We start from the raw sequence: 25,978 nt of genomic DNA, 5'->3' as shown, positions 1-25,978 counted from the left end.
AAACCACCCGCGACAATGTTTTTGCCCCATCAGGCATTGGGAGCTTAACCCAGAATTCCAATGGGCAGTGGAGACTGCGGGAACTGTGGGATAGCTTCCCACAATGCACCGCTCCGTGAGTCGATGCTAGCCACGGTAGTGAGGACACACTCCACTGACTTAATGCTCTTAGGGGGGACATACACAATCGACTGTATAAAATCGATTTCTAAAAATTGACTTCTATAAAATCGACCTAATTTCATAGTGTAGACATACCCTAGGAGAGCCACTTGGTGCAAGAACCCTTGAATGGCTGAAGCCTCATACATAAAGTCCCGCTATAATAATGAACCAAGGAGTACCTCAATAGCAGAAAAATAGCTTCTTCCTTTTCATTACTTTGATTGCCTCCAGCATACAGAAGGGTTCTATAAGAATCCAAAGATTTCTCAAGCATGCCTACTGAGACGAATAACGGAATTCTCTTTACAATAGTTAGCAGCACTGATGCGAAGCTTTTGGAAAATATGTCTGGTGTAGACAAAGGCAAAGATATCAAAGGATGTTGTAACAAGTTACGATGCTCTGTCTCCATCCATAGCGTCTGGAGTTGTACAGAAAAAAAAAGCTGCATACAGAAGTGATAAATTCATACAATTTCAGTTGCCTAATCTATATCAAGATTTACATGCAAAGACTATTAATCAAGGTTAGTTTTCAGTATTTTGCTTCAGAAAAATAAAGGGGGCGGGGGGAGGAGCTTTTCCTACATTTTGGCCATAAGCATGTGTGCGCTACACCTATACCCAGCACCACAAACAGTTAATATTAAGCTAGATGCAATGTTTTATTGAGACTGTACAGAAACAAAAAGGTTGAATTCTTATTATGCTCATGTTCCCTCATATTTGGTCTTGCATAGCAAACTAGAAACCTTGGTTCTCCCCATCTTAGCTTTGACAATCACTTCTATGACTTTACAGTGCTCTTCCGTGAATATTTAGTGTTCATCCTTGAATTATAGTAAAATGTTTCTTGCTTGGCTCTTCCTTAAGCAAACGAAATGGTGTTCGATCTTGAATAGCAATACTTGAGAGCAAAATGCTTCTCATTAGCTCTGGGAGCAGAACTCAGACACTAAACATGCGTCTTAGTAATAGATGAGCCAACACAAAGATCTATAAATATCTGTTTCGAAATATTGTTTCGAATGCTTGAGTCAATTTGAAAAACACACGCATTCATTAAATGGAGTTAACAGACAAAACTTAACATACATTTGATTACGAAGTAATGAAAACAAATTTTCAATGCCTAGTCATCCCGTAAGAAATGGCCAGCACACGTTCACTTTTGCTAAGTGTTTGCCATCCTCAGGGATCCTTGGTGTTCCAAGATAAAGAGCACAAAGACGACAAAGGGACAGACCAGGTCAGACTACAAGTCATGGGCCAGATTTTTTGAACTAAACAGGTGCACCTTTCCATTCTGTTCTATACAGATTCTTATACCATCTTATTACCATGGTAAACAAGCACCTTCCAGTACCACATTAAGCAACATGACCTACACTTGCCACATATGGTTTGTTCTCTCTCATCCTCTACCTAGGGAGAAAGAAATGTGTGAAGTGTGTGCGCGCACATCTCATGTGTGCACACACTTGTCCAGTTAGATGCAAATAATGTTGATGACAATTAAGCAATATAAAAAGTATTTGCAGTAGAAGTGTGCATTTACCATTTTAAAACTATTTAATAACTAAAACCCAGAGACCATTAGCAATCTTCAGATCTATTGTAATGACTATCCAGTTTTTGCTAGTTTTCCAGCTTTTCTATCTTGTAGCTTTTACTGTGGCTCTGAAAGACCACTGTTAATAAATTTTCCATGTTTCCTGGCTCATTACACTCTTCAATTACCAGTTTACTCTCCGGCCATATTACAGAAGCTGCATTCTCATGGTAAGGAGGATATGGTCAAAGACATGCAGATGGGAGGAAAAAGAACAAATATGGCAAGTGTCTCCCATTTTAGCATTTGGATGATGTTCAAAATAAACAAGAGCCAAAATGAAGCATGTGGGAAAAAAAGGCAGTGGACAGTTTCTAAAAAGTTAAGTTGCTGGTTTTCAGCAGATATTGTGGAGTTCAACAATAAATTCTCATATGTTGTGCCAGTGTTCGAGACACTGTCAAATCCATGCTTTATAATAAAGCATACCTGACTTGTTTAAGTCTAGTACCTGATACTTTGAGTTGTTCAAGTCCATTTCTTATATAGCAATTATATTAGTAATCTACACTTTGGGTAAAAATAGTTATTATACAGTATACTTAGGCTTGGAAGAATCCATTTTTATGCATGTCAACATTTTTTGTATAATGCCAGTTGAAGTTTATTTTTAAGCATTTTTTCCTGTTTAAATTTTCACAGTTGTGGGAAATTATGGGGGAGGATGTCAGAATAATTTAATGACAGCATAAGTAAGTTAAATCTTTATAAGCCGTTAAAACAAATTGTCAACATTACATGTCAAAATATACAAAGTTAAATCAACAAGGCATACCTGTTGTTACTATTCATTCATGAATCCATTCATAAGAAGCCTAATTCAAAAGTCTAAAAAATCATCACTGGATTTTAACTAAAATTCTCAAGCAGCATTTTTATTACCTTTCCTATCTTCAACTTTGATCATCTAAACATTTGTTGTTGTGTTTATAGTGAAATCAACATTTATCAATAAAAATTAATCCTTCCAAGCCTAAGAATATTGCAGAAATATATTTTCAAGTGGTCTGAATCCTTGCTGTGCCATCAAATATTGCTTAAGGCATGAACAAGACTCCAACCTGTCTATCACAGACTGATATTTGTATGTCCTCTTAACACTCAAGCGTTCTGCCATACATAGAAAATTAAATTATAAATAAATGTATACAAGTCTGCTCTGCAGAGTTATTTACTTACAGGACTTGAAGAGATAGGGCCCATATAAAAATAGGCACGGACGTACTAAAAAAATATTCCCCCGATTAATTACCCTCACTTAAATTTGTTATGCATTCCTGTGCACATCTAGACTCATCTTCCAGCTACTGGATCTTGTCATGCCATTGTCAGCTAAATGAGCTCTCTAGCATCAGGTCTCTTCTTCCTGTGTACCTATTTATGGACCCAATTAAGTCACCTCTTAACCTTCTTTTTAAGGTCTCATTACAAGGCAGGTTTTCCAGTTCTCAAGTCATTCTTGTGGCTCTTCTCTGAACCCTCTCCAGTTTTTCCACCACCCTTTTTGGAATGTTGACTGAGAACTGGACACAGGATTCCCATTAGTGGTCTCATTAGTGCTATATCCATTGGTAATATAACCTCCCTACTAAATTTTTATGTTGACTGTCTTTAAGCAAACACTGGAGGTTTTTCAAAATTGGTCCATATAATAAAATGAAGTGCTCTCAGATTACAACTAAGATCTCAAATTTGTTACCATGATCATTAATATGATGTGGCTACATAATCACGTTTTTTTTCCCCTCCGGATCTGAAATACTGACCAGACAATTTCACATGTCTTACTTTAGAAGGAACTTTCAAGCCAGTTTGCACATTTAAAAATTAAAAATAAAGAACTCTGCTTGAAGAAAGTATTACTAAGCAGGCTGAAAATATATAAAAATGAAAGATATTACTGAAGAGTATTTACTATGACCTACATACATTTTAAATGATTGAAATGTTCAATTTTATTTGAAATTACTTTGGCTCTAGGCTAGAGCACATGCTGAAAATATGTAACTGTGCTGAACAACTTTTTCTCGTAACTAGTCCCTCAAAGCTTTCAAACAATAGTAAAATGGTTAGCCTTTCATTTCTTATAACACAGGAAATACTTGTCTTCACAGTTTGAAAAATACCTCAAATGCCAGGGTCAGCCTCAAAAAGCCATGATGTTATCTGAAGTCAAATCTTCCATTTTATTGGCAGAGTTCTCATGTTATGTTTCTGCCAAAATGGTAAATTAACTGCATTAGATTACTCCTCCATCAAAATTTAGCTCCTGTGCCAGTTTAGCTTTCCAGACCGCAAGCTCAGAAAACACCGTGTTATGAATCCTGTATGTCACTAAATTTTAGGTTACCATCTCTTTACTTGTTGGGGGGGGGGGGGGGGGAGAGGGGGAAGAGAAAGAGACACTTCTTAACAAGGAAGAGAAAAGCAACTTATCTATCAAGTGGAATGGAAACAGTCACTACAATTGCAAGCAATACAAGTTCACTGCAATATTAATGTGTTTGCATTTTTAAGTAAATTGATGCAATTAATGATAAATACTTACCAATACACACATCTATCTTCCCTTTGATAGCAGCTTCATGCAGAGGAGTGTAGTTCCAATTGTCTCTGGCATTTGGATCTGCACCTTGACATAGTAACAGGCTAACCACCTCAGCATGACCAAAGGAACAAGCATTATGAAGGGGTATTAGCCCTCCATCATCACGAGCGTGAACATTGGCTCCTGTCTGCAGCAAGTGTTCTACTACATCCTTCCTTCCAAAACCTATGAGAAGAAAGAAACCTTTGTTAAATGTCTGTCAACACAGAGTCTAGTTAAATATCTATGTGGGCTAAGAAGTATGTTTTAGAGATAGGAACAACCACATGAAAAGTAAATCCATTTTTAAAAGCATTTCAATCGTTTGGTCATAAACACTGAATGTTCAGTACGGTCAAATTTCTCACTTGAAAGATGCACTTAGACTGACAATGGACATATTTAAAATAAATTCAGATAATCAAAAGAATGTCCCCTAAACTCATGTGCTTCCAGAGCCTCTTGCAGAAACAGGTTCTGGAGCACAGAGTCTTACTGCCCTTTGGAGCCCTTTCTAAGAAGACCTTGTAGGCATCACAGCCTTTAGCGCTCTTCATCTGAAGCTGGTGAAATAATCCCATTCTTTTAGATGGGTCCCCTATCTTGGGCAAGGCCTAAATTAAAGATTCAATGAAATGATCAGAGTGAAATAGTAAACACAAAAACTTTTCCACCTAACCCTATCGTCAAAATAAAAACCTATTTATAGTTAAGTGTGTTTCTTTAATATTGGATGAAGGGAGAGATCAGTTTCTCTACCTTTGGAGTGGTCATAGAACTTAAGGACCATTAAAAGGTGGCAGTCTAGGCAATGGAGGACCTGAGGGAACTGCAATCATAACTGCCAAGTATGGCTCAGAAGTGTTCCGAGGTTGGGCACAGGACTCATACAATGGGCTCTGTGAAAACAGCATCAAAGGGGAAACAGAGTGCCTTAATACTGAATGCTAATTGAGGATTTTAAACACTTCTTTCTAGAGCTCATCATTACATCACATATCCCAAAATCATGGACAATCAGAAGGTTTGTTCTCTAGAATCCAAGGCACCAATCCAAGTGCACATACACAGGTAGTATGCCCCAGCAAGAAGATAGAAGTTATTATTAGGACCCTCCCAAAGACAACTTAAGAAGGTAAGAGTCAAAATCCTAACCTTTTCCTTCATTTCTCATTGGGGGCAACAGGTCTGGAAACCTCTCTCCTGGGTCATATCCTACTCTTTTTCAAATGTTATGATGCCTTTTCAAAGAACACAACTGACAAAATTTTAATGTGGCTAATGTCAACACTGACTAATCTAGTTACCGCTGTTAGACAAAAAGGAAAGGAAGTGCTGCTGGAGCCTCCCTTGCACATGCAAATTATGACAAGCACCTGGACAAAGCAAAGTTCCTTCCTCAACCCACTCAATCCATAAACTGGAGATCCCACCATCTCCCTCACTCAGTTTTGCCAAGAATTAATGGATTGCATTAAACAATGAAGATTAAAAACAAGAGTCTAATTAGTACTTTTTTAAAGTCCTGTTTCCAGTTCTATCAATGAAGCTTTTTAATTCAGAAAACACATGAGTCAGAGTTGGAATCGTTAAAGAGATAGTTCTCTATAGACCAATAGACAAAGAAAAATCTTTTGGATAAACAGCTCGAGTTTAAACTGACTTCAGGGCCTTCTTTCTGATCCAGCAAATGGACAGAATCTTCTGTTCAAGGGAGAGCCCGAAACTTTAGGGAAGGGTTAGAAAAATAGACTCCAGCAGGAGTTGGAAGGGGGAAGAGTGATCTTTGGTAAGTTTATTAGCATGTGTGTAGGCTTCTTTATTGTTTTTAATGTTTTCTTTGTAATGCTTTCACCTTAAGAATAAATATGCTTGCATAAAAAGGGTCGTGTTAACGCATAGCTGCTGGCAATTACTTTGTTCATAGTCTTTCAAGAGTAAGCAAACACAGATGCCATCCTCATTAAGCAATCTGGTTAGCTGGCAATAATAGTGTAGACAGGGAACTGTGCAGCCTGAAGTACCCCAAGAGAAGATGGTGGGAGAAGAGGGAGACAGACGCGCATACACACACACGCACGCAGGTCTCCACCCAAGAGAGGTAAAAACTAAGCAGCTGGGAGCCTAGAATGGGTACTGTTGCTGCATCACAGAGAGGAATACAGGATCAGTTGCCCTGAACTGAGAGTTTTGTTTAAACCTTAAATCTTTGTGCATCTCCAGAAAGAAAGTTGATCCATCTAGCAATTTACTAAACTTGAGGCTTTAATTCAAAATCTTCCATTTAAAAGACCTTGCACAGATGATCAGGCAAAACATTAAGAAAACTGAACCTTCAACAAGACTTGAAACCAGTGGTTCTCAACCTGTGGCCCTTTACGGCCCAATCAGCACACAGCTACAGCCCACATGACATCCTCGGGGCCATACAGGTAGTATACAGGTATAGTGTGTGGATGTGACCCACATAACACAGAAAGCTGCATATGCGGCCCACAACAGTAAACAGGTTGCGAACCACTGCTTTAACCAAGTTCACCTAGGCAATGAAGTCAGTGGGAGTTGGTAGGTTCTTAGCACTTCTGAAAGTCTAATTACCTATTTAGGTGACTAACTAGGCTCTGTCATTAAGTCTTGTCCCTCATGCTTTCTGCAGGTAAGAGACCAAAGTTATAAAATACTACAGTATATCCATACCCTTGCATGAAGTAAGAAGAATATGTCTTCTGCAATTAGAGTACTAGCTACATATCACTCAGTCAGATAATGCAGTTGTATAATTTCACTTGTCTTACTAAAAAGCAGAAATTTCTATCTAGTTTTGACAGGTATACCAGGTAATGTGGGAATGTCAGGTTGTTTGGCTGAGCCATTGGCACAACTCGTGGAACATGTGAGCCAAACTGGCTAGTTCTATTTTCTTTTAAACTAACTATAATCTCAGTTTTACTCTGATCACAATTTTCCATAAACTCTGGTTTTCAGTTTTCTAGGAAAGATTTTTATTTCAATTACTTTCACTGCATCTTTTACCGTCTCTCCCACATTACAGATTACTTGCTCTTAGATTTGTGCTAGTCTGTGGTGGGGCGGTGCCCCAACCCCCTAAGAAAAAGGCTGGAACAGGCCTTTGAGGCTGTGCAGGCCAGCAGCCAATTAACAGAGGCCTCTTAGGAGCCAATCAGGGCAGGGCAGAGGCAGCGGCAGCCAATCAGGGCTGGGTTAGGCCCTATATAAAGGCTGCCTAGCAGGAGGAAAGGCACTCTCCCCCTGACTGCCTAAGGAGGAGGGTTCCTGGGCTGAAAGGTAGCACCTTGGACAGAGCAGTCATAGAATCCTAGAATATCAGGGTTGGAAGGGACCTCAGGAAGTCATCTAGTCCAATTGCCTGCTCAAAGCAGGACCAATCCCCAGACAGATTTTTGCCCCAGATCCCTAAATGGCCCCCTCAAGGACTGAACTCACAACCCTGGGTTTAGCAGACCAATGCTCAAATCACCGAGCTATCCCTCCCCCCGAAGTGCTGGGGAAGGGCAAAAGGAGCTGAGGAGCTCCAGCCAAGGAAAACCACAGGCTGCAGGCCTTGCTACAAAGGGCCGAGCAGGTGCACAGGGCTGAAGGAGAAGCGGCTCAGGGACAAAGTCTGACAAGGGGAGAGAAGGAGGGCAGGGAGTCTGCCGCTAGAGGGTCCCTGGGTCGGGACTCAGAGTAGCAGGTTGGCCTGGGTCCCCCCCTTCCCCCTTGTACTACACCGGGCTGACAAGGAGCGTGGCCTGATACAGACTGTGGTTGGCCCCGTGACAAAGGGGCTAGACTGTGAGGCTGCAGCCAGCCACTAGAACAGGTGCAGACAAAGGACTGCTGATAACACCAGAGCAGTGGGCACTGCTGGAGGGCAGTGTCCTGAAGAGGATGCCGCCAAGCGGGGAGCAACGCGGGTCTGGACACCAACAGGAGAGCAGACGACAGATGGGACACCACCTACAGAGGGCGCCCCACAGAGGACAGAGCTAATTCCCAGATGTGCCAGCGGGAGGCGCTGCGGTGGTGAGTCCCAACCCCATCATAGTCCCAACACTTCTTTAAAAAAGTCTAATAAGAATATGTCCTCAAGAAAATGGAAAAGTACAGCTTATCCGTATCTGAACATTGTCATTATGTTAGATGAAATAGCAAAAAAGCACTGAATAAATGTAATCCCATTTTATTACTTTTTAGAGGACCAAACCTAGTTCACATCAGAGCATGTGCACTTCTCCATTTCCAAGCACTCATCTTATTAAGAAAATGGATGTTATTGTCAGAATGGTTTCCGTGGTATGCAGGTACATCAGGCTAGTTTAATTTGTCTTTCCAGTTAAGCATATTGAGAGCCAGATTTTCCCCTCACACTAGTTTACATCAACACAACTCCACAGACTTAAATGAAGCTAGTCCCAGTTCACAACAGTGTAAAAAGAGAATTAAGCCCACTGGCTGAAAATAAGTGCATTAACTTAACTATATCTAGAAAAAAGAACAGGAGTACTCATGGCACCTTAAAGACTAACAAATTTATTAGAGCATAAGCTTTCGTGGGCTACAGCCCACTTCTTCGGATGCATCGAAGCCCACAAAAGCTTATGCTCTAATAAATTTGTTAGTCTCTAAGGTGTCACAAGTACTCTTGTTCTTTTTGCGGATACAGACTAACACAGCTGCTACTCTGAAACCTATATCTAGAAACTGAATCAGACATTTTCAGTGCAGTGTACAAGCTTTCCAGTAAAATTGCAGGTTTCAGGTTTCACTAAATAAATAATCTGAGTAAGTTCTATGTTCATGTTCTTGTATTTTCTCATTCTCCTCCTCCACACATTTTAAAACATGATTTTGTTGTACAAAACCACACTATTCAGAGAAATCAAAAAATAGGCCATAGCTGAAGCACAGAATGCTTCATGTCATTAGAAGTTAATACAATTCATACAACTTAAATATTGAGAACGATCAGAGATCGTTAAAATGGAAGTCTGTCGGATCTATTAAATTTGTCCTTGGGATTTTGCCATCTCACAGGCCCTAATCCTGCAATGGGGTCCACTCCATAGGGGCATGAGTCTGCTGACCTGGATTGGCTTCTAGAAGTGTTTTAGCCTCCGCAAAAAGGCATACTTCAAATATTCTTTATCCTCCCACACCATCGGTGCATAGGGCATCCAAATTCCACCATTGATTTCAGTTTGGTGCTGGTCTGTTCTGAGTGTCATACTGATGGATTCGGCTTCTCTCTCTCTTGTTCTGCATAATGCTTCTCTAGGTTACCCTCTTCTCTTTCCAGGTGGTGTCCACATTATTACTTGATGTGGAATTCAGGCTGGTGGCATCTTTAAAGCACTTCTTAAATATGTCCATCATTGTCTGACCATGTTTGATGCTTTTGGTTAGTTTGCTCTCCTTAGAATTTCTGATGTTGCAAGACACTTCCCAGTGAACTCTGAAGACCTTTTCCAGGTTTTTACTTTAGAATGAGTTGCTCTTATCCATTTCTGTTGGAGATTCTCATGATTCTGCTCCACAAAGGAGGACAGACAAATTAAAAATTCATACTTGTATCACTGTCAGCCATGCTACTTTTCCAAATCTTTTCAAGTTTCTGAAAGTTGTTTGCTGCTTTCAATATACATGGCTTGCCATATAGCATGTTGACACCATCTTTACACCTCTCACTCCCTAGACAGGTAAAGTGACTTGCTACTTCTATCATGGTAGCAGCCGTGTTAGTCTGTATCCTCAAAAAGAACAGGAATACTTGTGGCACCTTAGAGACTAATAAATTTGTTAGTCTCTAAGGTGCCACAAGTACTCCTGTTCTTTTTGCTACTTCTAGTGTCTCTCCGTCTACTCTGTTGCTTTGGGGACATTGATAGCCATATATTTTGTCTTCCCTTTATTGATGAACTAATAGTTTATATGCCAAAAGCTGGGTCTTTGTCCCTTAAGTGATGTGTTGGGAGTTAGAAGCGAGCACCTTCTTTTGAAAACACCCTCTTTGAAAATAAATGTGGCAGCATTAAGACAACACCCAGAAGGAAGCGCCACAGATGACCAACTGACACAGACTGGTATAGATTTGCATGAGAGGGAAGCTGCTATAAACGTGAGGTGTCTTGCAGAGGACCCCAGGTCTCGTCTTGTCAATATCAGAGCATCGATCTGAATCAACAGAAGCCCAGCTCCACCTCTCCCCCATCTAACTCACCTGGCCAGTGAAGTTAAGGGGAGCAATTAGTTGGTAACAACAACAAGACAGAGTGTGCATGTGAGTGCATGAGAGTAATATATATCATATGCATGATACAGTGTTGATTGACATATGTATTACCAATAAATGTGGCACTTTGCCTTACCCTCCCCCCCCCCACCCCCGAAAAGATCCTGTGCAGTACTTTAAATACAACAAGATGTCTGCGGGAACTAATAAGGACTGTACCAGGGGAAAGGATTGGGCCCAGACTCAGAAGGAGTCTAGTCTGTGAAAGAAGCTTATTGGAACATCTGAGGGTGAGATTTTACCTGTAACCAGTTTCTTGATGTATTAGGCTTAGACTTGCCAAGCAAAATAAAGCAAAAACACGAGACTTACTTTGTTGTCTATTATTACTTGAAACCATTTAAATCCTACTTTTTATACTTAATAAAATCACTTGTTTATTAATTAACCCATCCAAAGTAAGTGATTAATACCTGGGGGAGCAAACAGCTGTGCATACCTCTCTGTTAGTGTTATAGAATCATAGAATATCAGGGTTGGAAGGGACATCAGGAGGTCATCTAGTCCAACCCCACTGCTCAAAGCAAGACCAATCCCCAGACAGATTTTTGCCCCGGATCCCTAAATGGCTCCTTCAAGAATTGAACTCACAACCCTGCATTTAGCAGGGCAATGCTCAAACCACTGAGCTATCCCTCACATTCTTAAGTACCAGGCAGACTGTGAAGAGCTACAAAGAGACCTTATAGTAAAATTGCCAAAAAGGGCGTCCTTACTAACTGCAATAACTCAGTTATTGCATAGTATCAGAGGGGTAGCCGTATTAGTCTGAATCTGTAAAAAGCAACAGAGGGTCCTGTGGCACCTTTAAGACTAACAGAAGTATTGGAGCATAAGCTTTCGTAGGTGAATGCCCACTTCATCAGACGCAAGTAATGGAAATTTCCAGAGGCAGGTATAAATCAGTATGGAGATAACAAGGTTAGTTCAATCAGGGACGGTGAGGTGCTCTGCTGGCAGTTGAGGTGTGAACACCAAGGGCAGAGAAACTGCTTCTGTAGTTGGATAGCCATTCAAAGTCTGTTTAATCCTGATCTGATGGTGTCAAATTTGCAAATGAACTGGAGCTCAGCAGTTTCTCTTTGGAGTCTGGTCCTGAAGTTTTTTTGCTGTAAGATGGCTACCTTTACATCTGCTATTGTGTGGCCAGGGAGGGTGAAGTGTTCTCCTACAGGTTTTTGTATATTGACATTCCTGATATGACTTGTGTCCATTTATCCTCTTGCGTAGTGACTGTCCAGTTTGGCCAATGTACATAGCAGAGGGGCATTGCTGGCACATGATGGCATATATAACATTGGTGGACGTGCAGGTGAATGGGCCGGTGATGTTGTAGCTGATCTGGTTAGGTCCTGTGATGGTGTTGCTGGTGTAGATATGTGGGCAGAGTTGGCATCGAAGTTTGTTGCATGGGTTGGCTCCTGAGTTAGAGTTGTTATGGTGCGGTGGGTGGTTGCTGGTGAGAATATGCTTAAGGTTGGCGGGTTGTCTGTGGGCGAGGACTAGCCTGCCTCCCAAGGTCTGTGAAAGTGAGGGATCGTTGTCCAGATCTACAACCCATCCTGGCTCCAGTTCATTTGCAAATTTGACACCATCAGATCAGGATTAAACAAAGACTGTGAATGGCCATCCAACTACAGAAGCAGTTTCTCCTCCCTTGATGTTCACACCTCAACTGCTAGCAGAGCACCTCACCCTCCCTGATTGAGCTAACCTTGTTATCTCCATACTGATTTATACCTGCCTCTGGAAATTTCCATTACTTGTGTCTGATGAAGGGGGCATTCACCCACGAAAGCTTATGCTCCAATACTTCTGTTAGTCTTAAAGGTGCCACAGGACCCTCAGTTATTGCATAACTCAGTGCTTGCAAAAATCATGTGCAACATCATCCTGGAACATAGTAAGAAACAGAACTCCAACTTAGAGAAGGAAGCAGGTTTTAGACCTCTGAATCATATCTCAGACATATTTTAGAACAAATTCTGGAGTGGCAGGTGTGATGGGTTCAGTTACAGGGACCCCTGATGTGCTGAATTTACCTCTGAGCCCGTTTTCCCTGCCAGCTTGGGATTTCAGAATCCTTTCTTGTTGAGCCAGACACGCTAGCCTGCTGCAACACAGACTCAGGTCTGGTCCACGCCCCCAAAGCTGAAGACTTTAACCAAAAACTTCACAGTAGGTCACCTATCTTCAGCACCCAGACACCCAGTTCCCAATGGGATCCAAACCGCAAATACATCCATAAAAAGAACAGGAGTACTAGTCTCTAAGGTGCCACAAGTACGCCTGTTCTTTTTGCGGATACAGACTAACACGGCTGCTACTCTGAAACAAATAAATCCATTTTACTCTGTATAAAGCTTATACAGGGTAAACTCAAATTGTCTGCCCTCTATAACACTGATAGATATGCACAGCTGTTTGCTCCCCAGGTCCATTTCATATCTTAAGACTTAAAAAGAAAACTTCAGAAAGTTATCATGAAAATTCACCTGCCCAGGCACAGAGTCTACTCACCCATCCTTACCACAATAGTGGTATCCTATCACCTATTCCGTCAAAACAAGTCACTCAGCCCAAATAAAGTGTTGCAATACTGATCTAAAAGGTTTCGACTGTTTGGCCTTCTTTGGCATAAAGAGGCAGCCTTAAAAAGTAAGGTTTCAGAGTAGCAGCCGTGTTAACTTACTTTTTGCAGATACAGACTAACACAGCTAGAAGTAAACCCTCTAATAAGAACAGAATCACTATAGCGTCTTCATTCATTTGTGAAAGCGCACTTACAAAAGGGTGGGGGGAGGGGAAGAGTAGGTCTCATCTTCAAGCTATTTCAGTTTTAGAAGAGAAACTTCTTTTCCTTGATCTTCAGAGAAACAGAATTACAAAGTACCTTCCGGCAAAATTTTTCACTACTGCTTGTCATGCACCAGGGAGCTGAAATCCAGCACTCCAAGTTCTTCAGGCTTTTAGATCCAAGCACAGCTATAGCAGGTAAGAACATGTGATATCCCCTAAAGGTAGGGATGCACTACCCTTGAATCCTTACAGTCATAAGAACAGCCATACTGCATCAGACCAAAGGTCCATCTAGCCCAGTATCCTGTCTTCCAACAGTGACCAATGCCAGGTGCTTCAGAGGGAATGAAGAGAACAGTTAATCAAGTGATCCATCCCTTCGCCCATTCCCAGCTTCTGGCAAACAGAGGCGAAGGACACCATCCCTCCCAATCCTGGCTAATAGTCATTGATGGACCTATCCTCCATGAATTTATCTAGTCCTTTTTTTAACCCTGTTGCTGGCCTTCAGAAAATCCTCTGGCAAAGGGAGGGGGGCGCACAGATAGCTCAGTGGTTTGACCGCTGGCCTGCTAAACCCAGGGTTGAGTGTTCAATCCTTGAGAGGGCCATTTAGGGATCTGGGGCAAAAATCTGTCAGGGACAGTACTTGATCCTGCTAGTGAAGGCAGGGGACTGGACTCAATGACCTTTCATCCCTTCCAGCTCTATGAGAGAGGTATATTTCCATATATTTATATTTAAAGAGTTCCACAGGTTGACTGTGTGCTGTGTCACTTCATAACAGAGCAGAAAATAAAGACTTTCCAAAAAAAAAAAAAAAAAAAAAAAAAAAACACCTTAATGCCTCAAGGAGACACTGCAACAAAACAGTGTAAAATTAACCAGCTCCTCTCAACATTGTTTACCACCAAACTCCAAGGAAATTTCTAAAGGAGGTCTCTCCAGAGCAGCAGAGAATCAAGGTATTTTTCCCTTCTCTGAAGACACCATTTCTGCTGGATTTCTACTCTTCAAAGGGAACTATCTTGGTGAATGTTTAAGAAAGCAAGCATTACAACTCTGACAAACAGTAAGAACAGGGCCAATGGCAACAAAGTTAATGCTAAATATAGAAGAAGGGTAAGAAGACACCTCCATAAATGGTACTTTTATAGCCCGTAAGTTGCATCCAAAAGCAGATTACTACAGCATGGCCAACTCAAAAATACTGATCACCAAAAAGATATTCTAGAGGGCAGGAGTGTTTGAGCACCACTGCTTCAGAAACAGACCAAACCCAAGCCAAGCAATCATGCTTTGTAGAGTATACAGAGTGAAGACTACCCGGCTATTTTTCCTATGTCTGAAATCAAAACCCCCATTAGGCAATGAATTGAATGAGTCTTGTTATGGCCAACCATTTGACATGGTCTTTTAGTGACAGCACTGCCAAAAAAAAGATGATGAATAGAAATAAAGTTGGGTGGACTTTAAGCACTTGAATCCACCTAAAACACAGCCCCAGTCACTGATCATGTGGGATAAGGCCCCATCAGAATGGGTACATGGATGTGGTAAGAATGCTGGCAGAACAACACTCATTGGGATGAAACTACCACCACTTTAGAGAGGAATCTCACATGAGTCTGTAGCACTACCTTACCCTTGTAAATATTCAATACTAGATGGATCGCTGCAGCCTGTAATTCATTCATATTACATGTTAAAGTCAGTGCCTCTACAAAAATGGCCTCCCCCACCTAAGAAGTTTGAGCTCCCAGTTAAAGTGGCTCAAAAAGTAGCTTTCAGCTCCACATTAATATCCCATCATACAAATAATGGAGGCTTTCAAATGAATCATGTCCTTAGAAAGTTTGTTTCCGTTAAGATTTTGAAAATCCAATTGTGAAAAGATTCAAATATCAACCTTAACTCTGCCCTACTATCACCATGTACCATCCTAGCAAGTAAAAGCCCTCATCAGTTGCCATGAAGAACTTTGCTTTAGTTCCTATAGTTAACAGAGCAAAGTTCTCTGCACGTTATACAAAAGATTTCAGCAAGTTCTTGTGTTCTGGGAAACAGATATGTTGAAAAAAAAACCTCCAAAATTGTTAGACAGTGAAGTACCTTCGAGTGACCAAAGCAGCAACATGAATGGGTACAGCAGTATCTCCTATGATTGATGGTCTACTGACTTGGTTGATTTTAGGGAAAGTGTGATGAGCAGACAAACTGACAGCTCTGTGCTGAGAGAGAGGAAAGGAGGCTGCCATGAAAGAGTCACACAATACATCTCCTTTATGGAAGTTGGAGCAAAATAAAAGCTCCCCCTGCTCAAATTTATGTGATACTTTGACCGTCTCCAGATCATTCATTCTATCCACAATGGCTAAAAGGGAATTCTTTGGGCTGTATACAAACAGGATTTCCAGCTCAATTACAAGAATGAATAGTACAGGTACAGTGGGGTTTTCAGTTGATGAGTGGCAAGTAATATTAGATTCATAGATAAGGCCAGAAGGGACCATTGTGATCATCTAATCTGACCATCTGTATAACAGAGGCCAGAGCACTTCCCTGAATTAGTTTGATTTACAGAACATCTTTTAGGAAAACATCCAATCTCAAAAAGCAGCTGTATGTGGCCCATACTAAGGGAAGAATGAGGAGGGAAGAAACCACTTGTAAAAATTTCAAGTCTGTTTTTACATATTATATCTCAGTCAGAACCAGCACACTATTTACCACCAAAACACATTGTAAGTGTTCCCAAACAAAAGGGATACACATTTTCACAACCTCCCCTACACCTACTCTAAAGCTTTCATTTAAAAAAAAAAAAAAAAATGAAGTCTCTAGACCAGGGGTGGGCAAACTTTTTGGCCCGAGGGCCACATCTGGGTATGGAAATTGTATGGCGGGCCATGAATGCTCATGAAATTGGGGGTTGGGGTGCAGGCTCTGGGGTGGGGCTGAGTTGGGGGTGCAGAAGGGTGCACCGGGCTGGGACCAAGGGGTTCAGAGGGCGGGAGGGGGGTAAGGGCTGGGGCAAGGGGTTGGGGCATGGAAGTGGGTCGGGGGGGCAGGCTTCAGGCAGTGCTTACCTCAATCAGCTCCCAGAAACATTGGCATATCCCCCCCTCTGGCTCCTATGTGGAAGCACGGCCAGGTGGCTCTGTGCACTGCCCTGAGCGCAGGAACCGCCCCTGAAGCTCCCATTGGCTATGGTTCCTGGCCAATGGGAGCTGCAGAGGCGGCGCTTGGGGTGGGGGCAGCATGCAGAGCCCCCTGGCTCCCGCTACGTGTAGGAGCTGGAGTGGGGACATGCCGCTGCTTCCAGGAGCCATGCGGAGTGGGGCAAGACCCCAACCCTGCTCCCTGGCCAGAGCAGGGCAAGCCCAGACCCCACTTCCCGGTGGGAGCTCAAGGGCCGGATTAAAACGTCTGGAGGGCCGGATGTGGCCCGTGGGCCATAGTTTGGTCTAGAGCAGAGGTGGGCATCTTGCTGCAAAAAAATATAACCTTCAAAACATAAGCCTGTCACTAAGCTTACAAATTTGGCATCTGATTTTAGAAGTTAAACAAAAAGCAGAAGGAATAATCTAAGAAACATCCAGTCCTTGCTAGCTATTCTTTCTCTACCTTCTGGCAGCCAGAATCTTCACCCTCCCCACTAATGGAGGCAGAGAACACAGGCAAATAAAATTCACCTTCACTCCCACATGCACTCCTCTGCTTGTGAAATTCAACAGCCCACTTAATAGGCCCCCAGCCAGCCCCTTAGCCACCACTGCTGCTCCCCCCTACAAATGCATACTCCCCTTTCAGGGAGATGAAGTTCCTCAAACGGTGAGTGGGAAGAAGAGCATCTCCTGTCCATGAAGATGTCCATAGTCCCAAAAGAGGCAGCTCCAGAAAGAAATGTTCCCTGTGCTATCTGAATAAGGAAATAAATGTGACTCCTTACTCACCATCCATCCTCCTGATGTGTCGGAAAGACTCCACCAGACTTCCAGCCTAAAAAGTCACTTTTACCCTATTGATTGCTGATGAAAGGAGCTGTTAAACTCATCTCAAGCCTCTAAAGATAGTTTTGCTGATTAAACAAGCTGATATATTAAACTTAATTGTTTCAACAGTGTATCTTGAGTTTTGCAAATAATTGCTCCAGAGTATTGTGCAATCTTTGCACTAGAGAGAGAAAGAAAAAAAGCATTTTGATTCCTAATGTTCTTTTCTCAGGAGCTATTTTTCTTCTCTTTCCCTTATAACAGAGAAAGATTTGTGAACCTAAAAACTTCATAAAGTTAAAAAACACTGATAATGCTTTTTACTAAAAAACCTGAAGCCAAAAGACTACTATTGTAATAAATTAATTCTTCTAAATTAGTCACTGTTGCTAAAGAAGCAATGTCTGAATTTGAACAGTCAACAGGACTGTGAAGGGGGGGTGGGGGAAGAGAGCAGGGACGGGACAAAAGACCAAGGCCCAGAAAAAAATGACTGGAGAATGGAGCCTTATCAACAGCCAGAGGCAAAATCCATATACAAGTGACTGCAGGCTGGGTTTTGGATTTGGTTTTTTTGGTTGGTTTTTTTTTTTTTTTTGGGGTGGGGGGGTTGTTTCTTTCTCTTTTATGTTAGTCAGCAGAGCCACTGGTGTTTTTCTCTTATTTTCCTGTTTGAGTTCATTCAAGAGTATAGTGACTGTCTGGTTTCACCCACATAGTTGGTACTTGGGCATTTAGTGCACAATCACCATCGAAATCAGATGTCCATGACTGACATTTGCTGACACTTTCAAAGGCAGGACCCCCAATACAGAAGTTTATCCTAACACCTTCCCAACATATAAACGAGATCCACTAGTACCTGATGTGATTCTTATCAAACTATGATAACTTACATGGCATCTAAAAAGTGTCTAGTCCAGGGGTTCTCAAACTTCATTGCACCGCAACTCCCTTCTGACAACACAAATTACTACATGATCCCAGGAGGAGTGTTTGAAGGCTGAGCCCATCCAAGCCCTGCTGCTCTGAACCAGCAAGTTAGAGTGCTATAAAATTTAAGTGTAGACAAGCCCTTGGTTGAGGTCTCTGGAATTAATCACTTGATCTATAGAACTTAAGGAGTTTGCAAATGATAAGCCCCACATTTCAGGGCTCTTTAGAATTAAGCTCCATCTGCATACTCCTTGGGGATAAACTGCTTTTACAAATTCAGCTAATATGAAGCTCAGGAGCTATAATGGTACTCAGGCTGTGGACTCCGCTCCCCAGAGAACCACTTTTTGACTCTGTACATTGACATATCCAGAATAACCAAAGCAATGTTAGTGGGAAAGGAAGCTGGACACATTTTGAAGTCTTTGAGGGCACATTCCTTAAAAGGGCTGATTTTTTAAGCAAGTCATTTTAGTGTGGTTAGTCCAAACTATGTTTTAAAATGTAAATATTGATCATGGTGTACACATACAAATAGATTTTGTATTATTAAATATTTTAAGAGTAATGCCTAGAGGCCACAATGTACAGCACTTAGTACAAAGAAATACAGGATCTGCACAAGAGCCAAGTCCAGAAATCATGTTAGTTAGTGGGCTGAGGCTATGGCTTATTCTGAATATCTTGCACATTTTATTGTTATTCCCTTCCCTATTTGTGTGTTTTTACACACTTGTGTCATTTTCAATAGCCAGGACTATGTTCTTTGGAGCAGGATCTCGCTTTTTACTTCATGCCCACACAGACACAGCTGAATGGGGCCCAAGCTGATGCCCTAGGAACTGCTGTACTACAAAGATCATCATCCCCCAAAGGAAGTTGGAACCCAACTGTGTTCCGAAAGTGCCCCAATGTTACTTTCTCCCCTAATTATATGCACGCTAGTGGATTAACTTCTTGTACAACTAGTAATGAAGAACATTTTCATGGGCTATCATTAGTTTGTTTCTCTATGATCCTTTATTGCCTTTTTTTCTCCTTACCCAGTAAGTTAAAAGTATTATTTTTTGCCCTTGTTTGGAGGGGGGGGGGGGGGGGGGACATTTGAAGAGTCTGTTCTCACTTGCCTCCCCACCTTCAGGTGCTATGAAGATTCCACCACTAAAGAAACTTTTGTGCTCAAGAGACCCTTGTTAACACAAAGATGGAACTCGATGTCTTGGACCTTGTGGTGTTGAAACACTGGAGAGCTACTTTCACACAAGTCCTCTTCAAACAGCGTGGAGATAATATCTGTCCCTTCTCAACAACCAGAAATGATGACAGGACACAGACACTACATCTCTCCAAGCAAGAATAATCAGAAGAAAGTGGCTCACACGGACACCAAGAATATGAGTTTGAAGTAAGAGCTTAGGCAGAGAGCAGTTACTGACATCACTGAGGGCTTACCTTAAGAATGCAGTAGTGCTTACTGTTACTAAACTGCTTTCCTTTAGGAAAAGGCCATTGACATACACCTACTCAACAGTTTGTTTTAAAGGGCTACAAACTTTTTTTTTAATTAATGTTTAAGTTACAAGGAAAAGGGCCTGTAACATTCACCAGGAAGATAAGGAAAGAAAGAGTCATCCACAGATAACCAAAAACTTCTGTTCGCCAATCTGTAACACTCCTAACCTGACATTAACACATCCCTGTCAAGTCACGAGCAGACGAAAAATCAGTAAGGTTTTTTTAAATGGGGGCGGGTGGGTCAGAGGTGGTTTCAGAGTCTCCAAGGCAGCAGTCTGAAGTGCTCTCTCCAAGCTCACAAGCCAGCTTTATTTTAGAGTCTGTTCTAGCTGAGCCCATGGGGATCTCAACTCCATCCCGTGACCTAGCCACCTCCCCAACCCCACTGCCCAGCAGCTACACTGGGCCAGGTCCCCCGGACTGGGCCGGGCCGTGCCGCGCCGCCCACCACCACGGAGAGCGCCTCCCGCGCAGTGACCCCCCTCCCCCGCCGGGCGGCGGCGCTCACCCGCGGCGAAGTGCAGGGGGGTGGATTTCCTTCCCGCCATGTCCTTGGCGTTTACGTTGCCCGTGTCCACCAGGCGCTTGACCCGGGTCACGTCTCCATTGCGGCAGGCTTCGAGCAGCTCCCGGAAGGCGCCGCTCCCCGCGCCCGGCCCAGGCGACTCCGGGCTCTCGGCCGCCGGGCTGGAGGCCGCCGAGGACGACGATGAAGCGCTGCCGCTGCTGGTGGCCACGCTGCTGCTACTGGAGCCGGAGGCCGGCGGGGGGGCGGCCCCGGCCGCGCTCTCCGGCTGCTCCGGCGACAGAGCGCGCTCCGCGTCGCGACCGCCGCCCGAAGGGGGGGCCTCGCCCTCTGGCCCGGCCAGGCTGTGCCGCTGCGGAGAGGGCGCGGCGCCCGCAGGGGAGAGGCCTGGGCTGCGCGGCGGAGAGGCCGGCGCGGGGGGCGGCGGGTGATGATGGTGATGGTGCTGGGACCGACGCGGCGCCGCCATCTTCCACTCCAGCCCTGTCACTGCGGCAACGGAGCGGCGCCCGCCCTCGCTTCCGGCCGGCGCAGCCAATCGCAGCTCAGGGCGCCCGGACGTGACGTATGTTGTTGTGGTGGGGAACGGGGAAAAGGGGGGGCAGAGAAGAACAACGCGGGGCGGGGTTTGATTACAGCTTTTCGAGCCCGACGCCGGCCTGGCCCCGCCCCCTCAGGCCGCCTGCAGCGGTGGGAGGAGAGCGTGTGAAGAGAGCAGGGACCAGTACGCCACGCCCTGCCTCCCCCTTGCACACTCGCCCCTGCCACCCCTTTGCACACACACGTCGTTGCACGCTCACAGCCCCATGTATTTGCTACAAATACATTAGAAGCAAGTGGCAGACCAAGCACAGGGTAGGCCTGTGACTCAATGGGGGGGGGGGGGAGCAGAAATAATAACGGGAAATGTGGAAATGGCAGAAGTGCTTAGTGACTTCTTTGTTTCGGTTTTCACCAAGAAGGTTGGTGGCGATTGGACATCCAACGTAGTGAATGCCAGTGAAAATGAGGTAGGCTCAGAAGAGGCTAAAATAGGGAAAGAACAAGTTAAAAATTACTTGGACAAATTAGCAACAGAGGGTCCTGTGGCACCTTTGAGACTAACAGAAGTATTGGGAGCATAAGCTTTCGTGGGTAAGAACCTCACTTCTTCAGATGCAAGTTCTTCTTTTTGCAGATACAGACTAACACGGCTGCTACTCTGAAACCTGACAAATATAGTGCCCATCTATAAAAAGGGAAATAAGGACAACCCAGGGAATTACAGACAAGTCTGCTTAACTTCTGTACCCGGAAAGATGATGGGGCAAATAATTAAGCAATCAATTTGCATACATCTAGAAGATAATGTGATAAGTAACAGTCAGCATGGATTTGTCAAAAACAAATCAAGAACATAAACATAAGAAGGAGATGTAGACCAAGCTCGATGAGCAAGTATCTCAGAGAGGTGATTAAGAAAAAGCAGAAAGCCTACAAGGAGTGGAAGATGGGAGGGATCAGCAAGGAAAGCTACCTTATTGAGCTCAGAACGTGTAGGGATAAAGTGAGAAAGGCCAAAAGCCATGTAGAGTTGCACCTTGCAAAGGGAATTAAAACCAACAGTAAAAGGTTCTATAGCCATATAAATAAGAAGAAAACAAAGAAAGTAAAAGTGGGACCGCTAAACACTGAGGATGGAGTGGAGGTTAAGGATGGTCCAATATCTAAACAAATACTTTGCCTCAGTCTTTAATGAGGCTAATGAGGAGCTTAGGGATAATGGCAGGATGACAAATGGGAATGAGGATATAGAGGTAGATATTACCACATCCGAGGTAGAAGCCAAACTCGAACAGTTTACTGGGACTAAATCGGGGAGCCCAGATAATCTTCATCCAAGAATATTAAAGTAACTGGCACATGAAATTGCAAGCCCATTAGCAAGAATTTTTAATGGATCTGTAAACTCAGGGGTTGTACTGTATGACTGGAGAATTGCTAACATAGTTCCTATTTTTAAGAAAGGGAAAAAAAGTGATCTGGGTAACAGGCCTGCTAGTTTGACATCTGTTGTATGTCTTGGAAAAAATTTTGAAGGAGAAAGTAGTTAAGGACATTGAGGTCAATGGTAATTGGGATAAAATACAACATGGTTTTACAAAAGGTAGATCGTGCCAAACCAACCTGATCTCCTTCTTTGAGAAGGTAGCAGATTTTTTAGACAAAGGAAACGCAGTGGATCTAATTTACCTCGATTTCAGTAAGGCATTTGGTATGGTTCCACATGTGGAATTATTAGTTACATTGGAAAACATGGGGATCAATATGAAAATTGAAAGGTGGATAAGGAACTGGTTAAAGGGGAGACTACAGCGGGTCATACTGAAAGGTGAACTGTCAGGCTGGAGGGAGGTTACTAGTGGAGTTCCTCAGGGATTGGTTTTTGGACCAATCTTATTTAATTTTTTTACTGACCTTGGCATAAAAAGTGGGAGTGCGCTGATAAAGTTTGTGGACGACACAAAGCTGGGAGGTATTGCCAATACAGAGAAGGACCAGGATATCATACAGGAAGATCTGGATGACCTTGTAAACTGGAGTAATAGTAATAGGATGAAATGTAATAGTGAAAAGTGCAAGGTCATGCATTTAGGGATTAATAACAACAATTTTTGTTATAGGCTGGAAGTAACAGAGGAGGAGGAGGAAGACCTTGTAGTATTGGTTGATCACAGGATGACTATGAGCCGCCAATGTGATATGGCCGTGAAAAAAGCTAATGCGGTCTTGGGATGTATCAGGCGAGGTATTTCCGGTAGAGATAAGGAGGTGTTAGTACCATTATGCAAGGCACTGGTGAGACCTCATTTGGAATACTGTGTACAGTTCTGGTCTCCTATGTTTAAGAAGGATGAATTCAAACTGAAACAGGTACAGAGAAGGGCTACTAGGATGATCCGAGGAATGGAAAACCTGTCTTATGAAAGGAGACTCAAAGAGCTTGGCTTGTTTAGCCTAACCAAAAGAAGGCTGAGGGGAGATATGATTGCTCTCTATAAATATATCAGAGGGATAAATACTAGGGAGGGACAGGAATTATTTAAGCTCAGTATCAATGTGAACACAAGAACAAATGGATATAAACTGGCCATCAGGAGGTTTAGGCTTGAAATTAAGGTTTCTAACCATCAGAGGAGTGAAGTGGAGCAGTGGGGGCAAAAGACATATCTGGCTTCAAGACTAAGCTTGATAAGTTTATGGAAGGGATGGTATAATGGGATAGCCTAATTTTGGCAATTAATTTATCTTTGACTATTGTGGTAAATATGCCAATGGCCTGAGTTACTACAGAGAATTCTGTTCCTGGGTGTCTGGCTGGTGAGTCTTGCCCACATGCTCAGGGTTTAGCTGATTGCCATATTTGGGGTTGGGAAGGAATTTTCCTCTAGGGGAGATTCCCTGAAGGTTTTTTTGCCTTCCTCTGCAGCATGGGGCACCAGTCACTTGCTGGAGGATTCTCTGTACCTTGAAGTCTTTAAACCATGGAGATATACACCTATCTCATAGAGCTGGAGCCCCCTGCCTTCACTAGCAGGACCAAGTACTGATTTTTGTCCCAGATCCCTAAGTGGCCCCCCTCAAGGATTGAACTTACAACTTTGGGTTTAGTAGATCAATGCTCAAACCACTGAGCTATCCCTTCCCCCTTGATTTGAGGACTTCAATAGCTCAGACATAGATTAGGGGTTTATTACAGGAGTGGGTGGGTGAGATTCTGTGGCCTGCGTTGTGCAGGAGGTCAGACTAGACCAGTGGTTCTTAACCTTTACTGCAGCCTGCACCTCTTTGGTTCTCAAAATATGTTCTCGCACCCCTTATCAAAAATCAAACTATGTTCTCGCACCCCTTAAACCTAAAAAATATGTTCTCGCACCCCTTAAGCCTAGATATATTTTTGTTTGTATATTACAGTAATCATTAAAAAAGTATAATGTTAATAAATACATAGGTTTGATGAAACAAAGTAGTTGTACTTACGTGCCTGTGCTTAATTTGTGTTTTCAATGATTTACCTTCTAAAAAAATCTGGCATGTCTCGCACCCCCAGAAAAGGCATCTTGCACCCCCAGAGGGTGCGTGAACCCCAGGTTAAGAACCACTGGACTAGACGATCATAATGGTCCCTTCTAACCTTAAAGTCTATGAGTCTAACATAAGAAATTGTGTCAAACCAACCTGATAGTTTTCTTTGATAGGGTAACAAGCCTTGTGGATGGGGGGAAGCAGTAGAGGTGATATCTTAACTTTAGTAAAGCTTTTGATACTGTCTCGCATGACCTCATAAACAAACTTGGGAAATACAACCTAGACAGAGCTAAGGTGGGTGCAAAACTCTTTGGAAAACCACTCCCAGAGAGTAAAAAGAACGAGGAGTACTTGTGGCACCTTAGAGACCAACACATTTGTTTGGACATAAGCTTTCGTGGGCTAAAACCCACTTCATCAGTTGCATGCAGTGGAAAATACAGTAGGAAGATATATATACACAGAGAACATGAAAAAATGGAGGTTGCCATTCCAGCTCTAAAGAGACTAATCAATTGAGGTGGGCTATCATCAGCAGGAGAAAAAAAACGTTCGTAGTGATAATCAGGATGGCCCATTTCAAACAGTTGACAAGAAGGTGTGTGTAACGGTAGGGGGAAAATTAGCAAGGGGAAATAGTTTTTAGTTTCTGTAATTTTTTTTCTCCTGCTGATAATAGCCCACCTTAATTGATTAATCTTGTTAGCATTGGTACGGCAACTCCCATTTTTTCATGTTCTCTGTGTGTGTGTATATATATATATATATATATATATCTTCCTACTGTATTTTTCACGGCATGCATCCAATGAAGTGGGTTTTAGCCCATGAAAGTTTATGTCCAAACAAATTTGCTTCCCCACTCTGAACTTTAGGGTACAAATGTGGGGGCCTACATGAAAACTTCTAAGCTTAACTACCAGCTTAGATCTGGTCCGCTGCCACCACTCCCAAAGTGCTAATTCCCTTCCCTGGGTAGCCTTGAGAGACTCTTCACCAATTCCCTGGTGAATACAGATCCAAACCCCTTGGATCTTAAAACAAGGAGAAATTAACCATCCCCCTCCTTTTCTCCCACCAACTCCTGGTGGATCAAGATCCAACCCCCTTGGATCTAAAAACAAGGAAAAATCAATCAGGTTCTTAAAAAGAAGACTTTTAATTAAAGAAAAAGGTAAAAATCATCTCTGTAAAATCAGGATGGAAAATAACTTTACAGGGTAATCAAGCTTAAAGAGCCCAGAGGAATCCTCTCTAGCCTTAGGTTCAAAATTACAGCAAACAGAGATAAACACTCTAGCAAAAAGGTACATTTACAAGTTGAGAAAACAAAGATGAAAACTAACACGCCTTGCCTGGCTGTTTACTTACAAGTTGGAAATATGAGAGACTTGTTCAGAAAGATTTGGAGAGCCTGGATTGATGTCTGGTCCCTCTCAGTCCCAAGAGCGAACAACCCCCAA

At 42.8% G+C, this 25,978-nt stretch overlaps 1 protein-coding gene across 1 annotated transcript in view; it reads right to left on the bottom strand.

Moving 5' to 3' along the window:
* TNKS (tankyrase) overlaps positions 1 to 20,922 on the bottom strand; it is a 313,482-nt gene extending 292,560 nt beyond the window's left edge. The window contains exons 1-2 of the mRNA XM_054029743.1: positions 20,430 to 20,922; positions 4,325 to 4,549 (exon numbers count right to left, since the gene is read on the bottom strand). Coding sequence (XP_053885718.1) covers positions 4,325 to 4,549; positions 20,430 to 20,916 — 712 coding nt within the window. The 5' untranslated portion in view covers positions 20,917 to 20,922. The remainder of the gene's footprint in view (positions 1 to 4,324; positions 4,550 to 20,429) is intronic.
* Positions 20,923 to 25,978: the final 5,056 nt, after the last annotated feature.

The sequence above is a fragment of the Malaclemys terrapin genome, chromosome 5 (assembly GCF_027887155.1).
Source record: "Malaclemys terrapin pileata isolate rMalTer1 chromosome 5, rMalTer1.hap1, whole genome shotgun sequence".
NCBI lineage: Eukaryota > Metazoa > Chordata > Testudines > Emydidae > Malaclemys > Malaclemys terrapin.
This window is presented reverse-complemented; position numbering and strand designations above follow the sequence as displayed.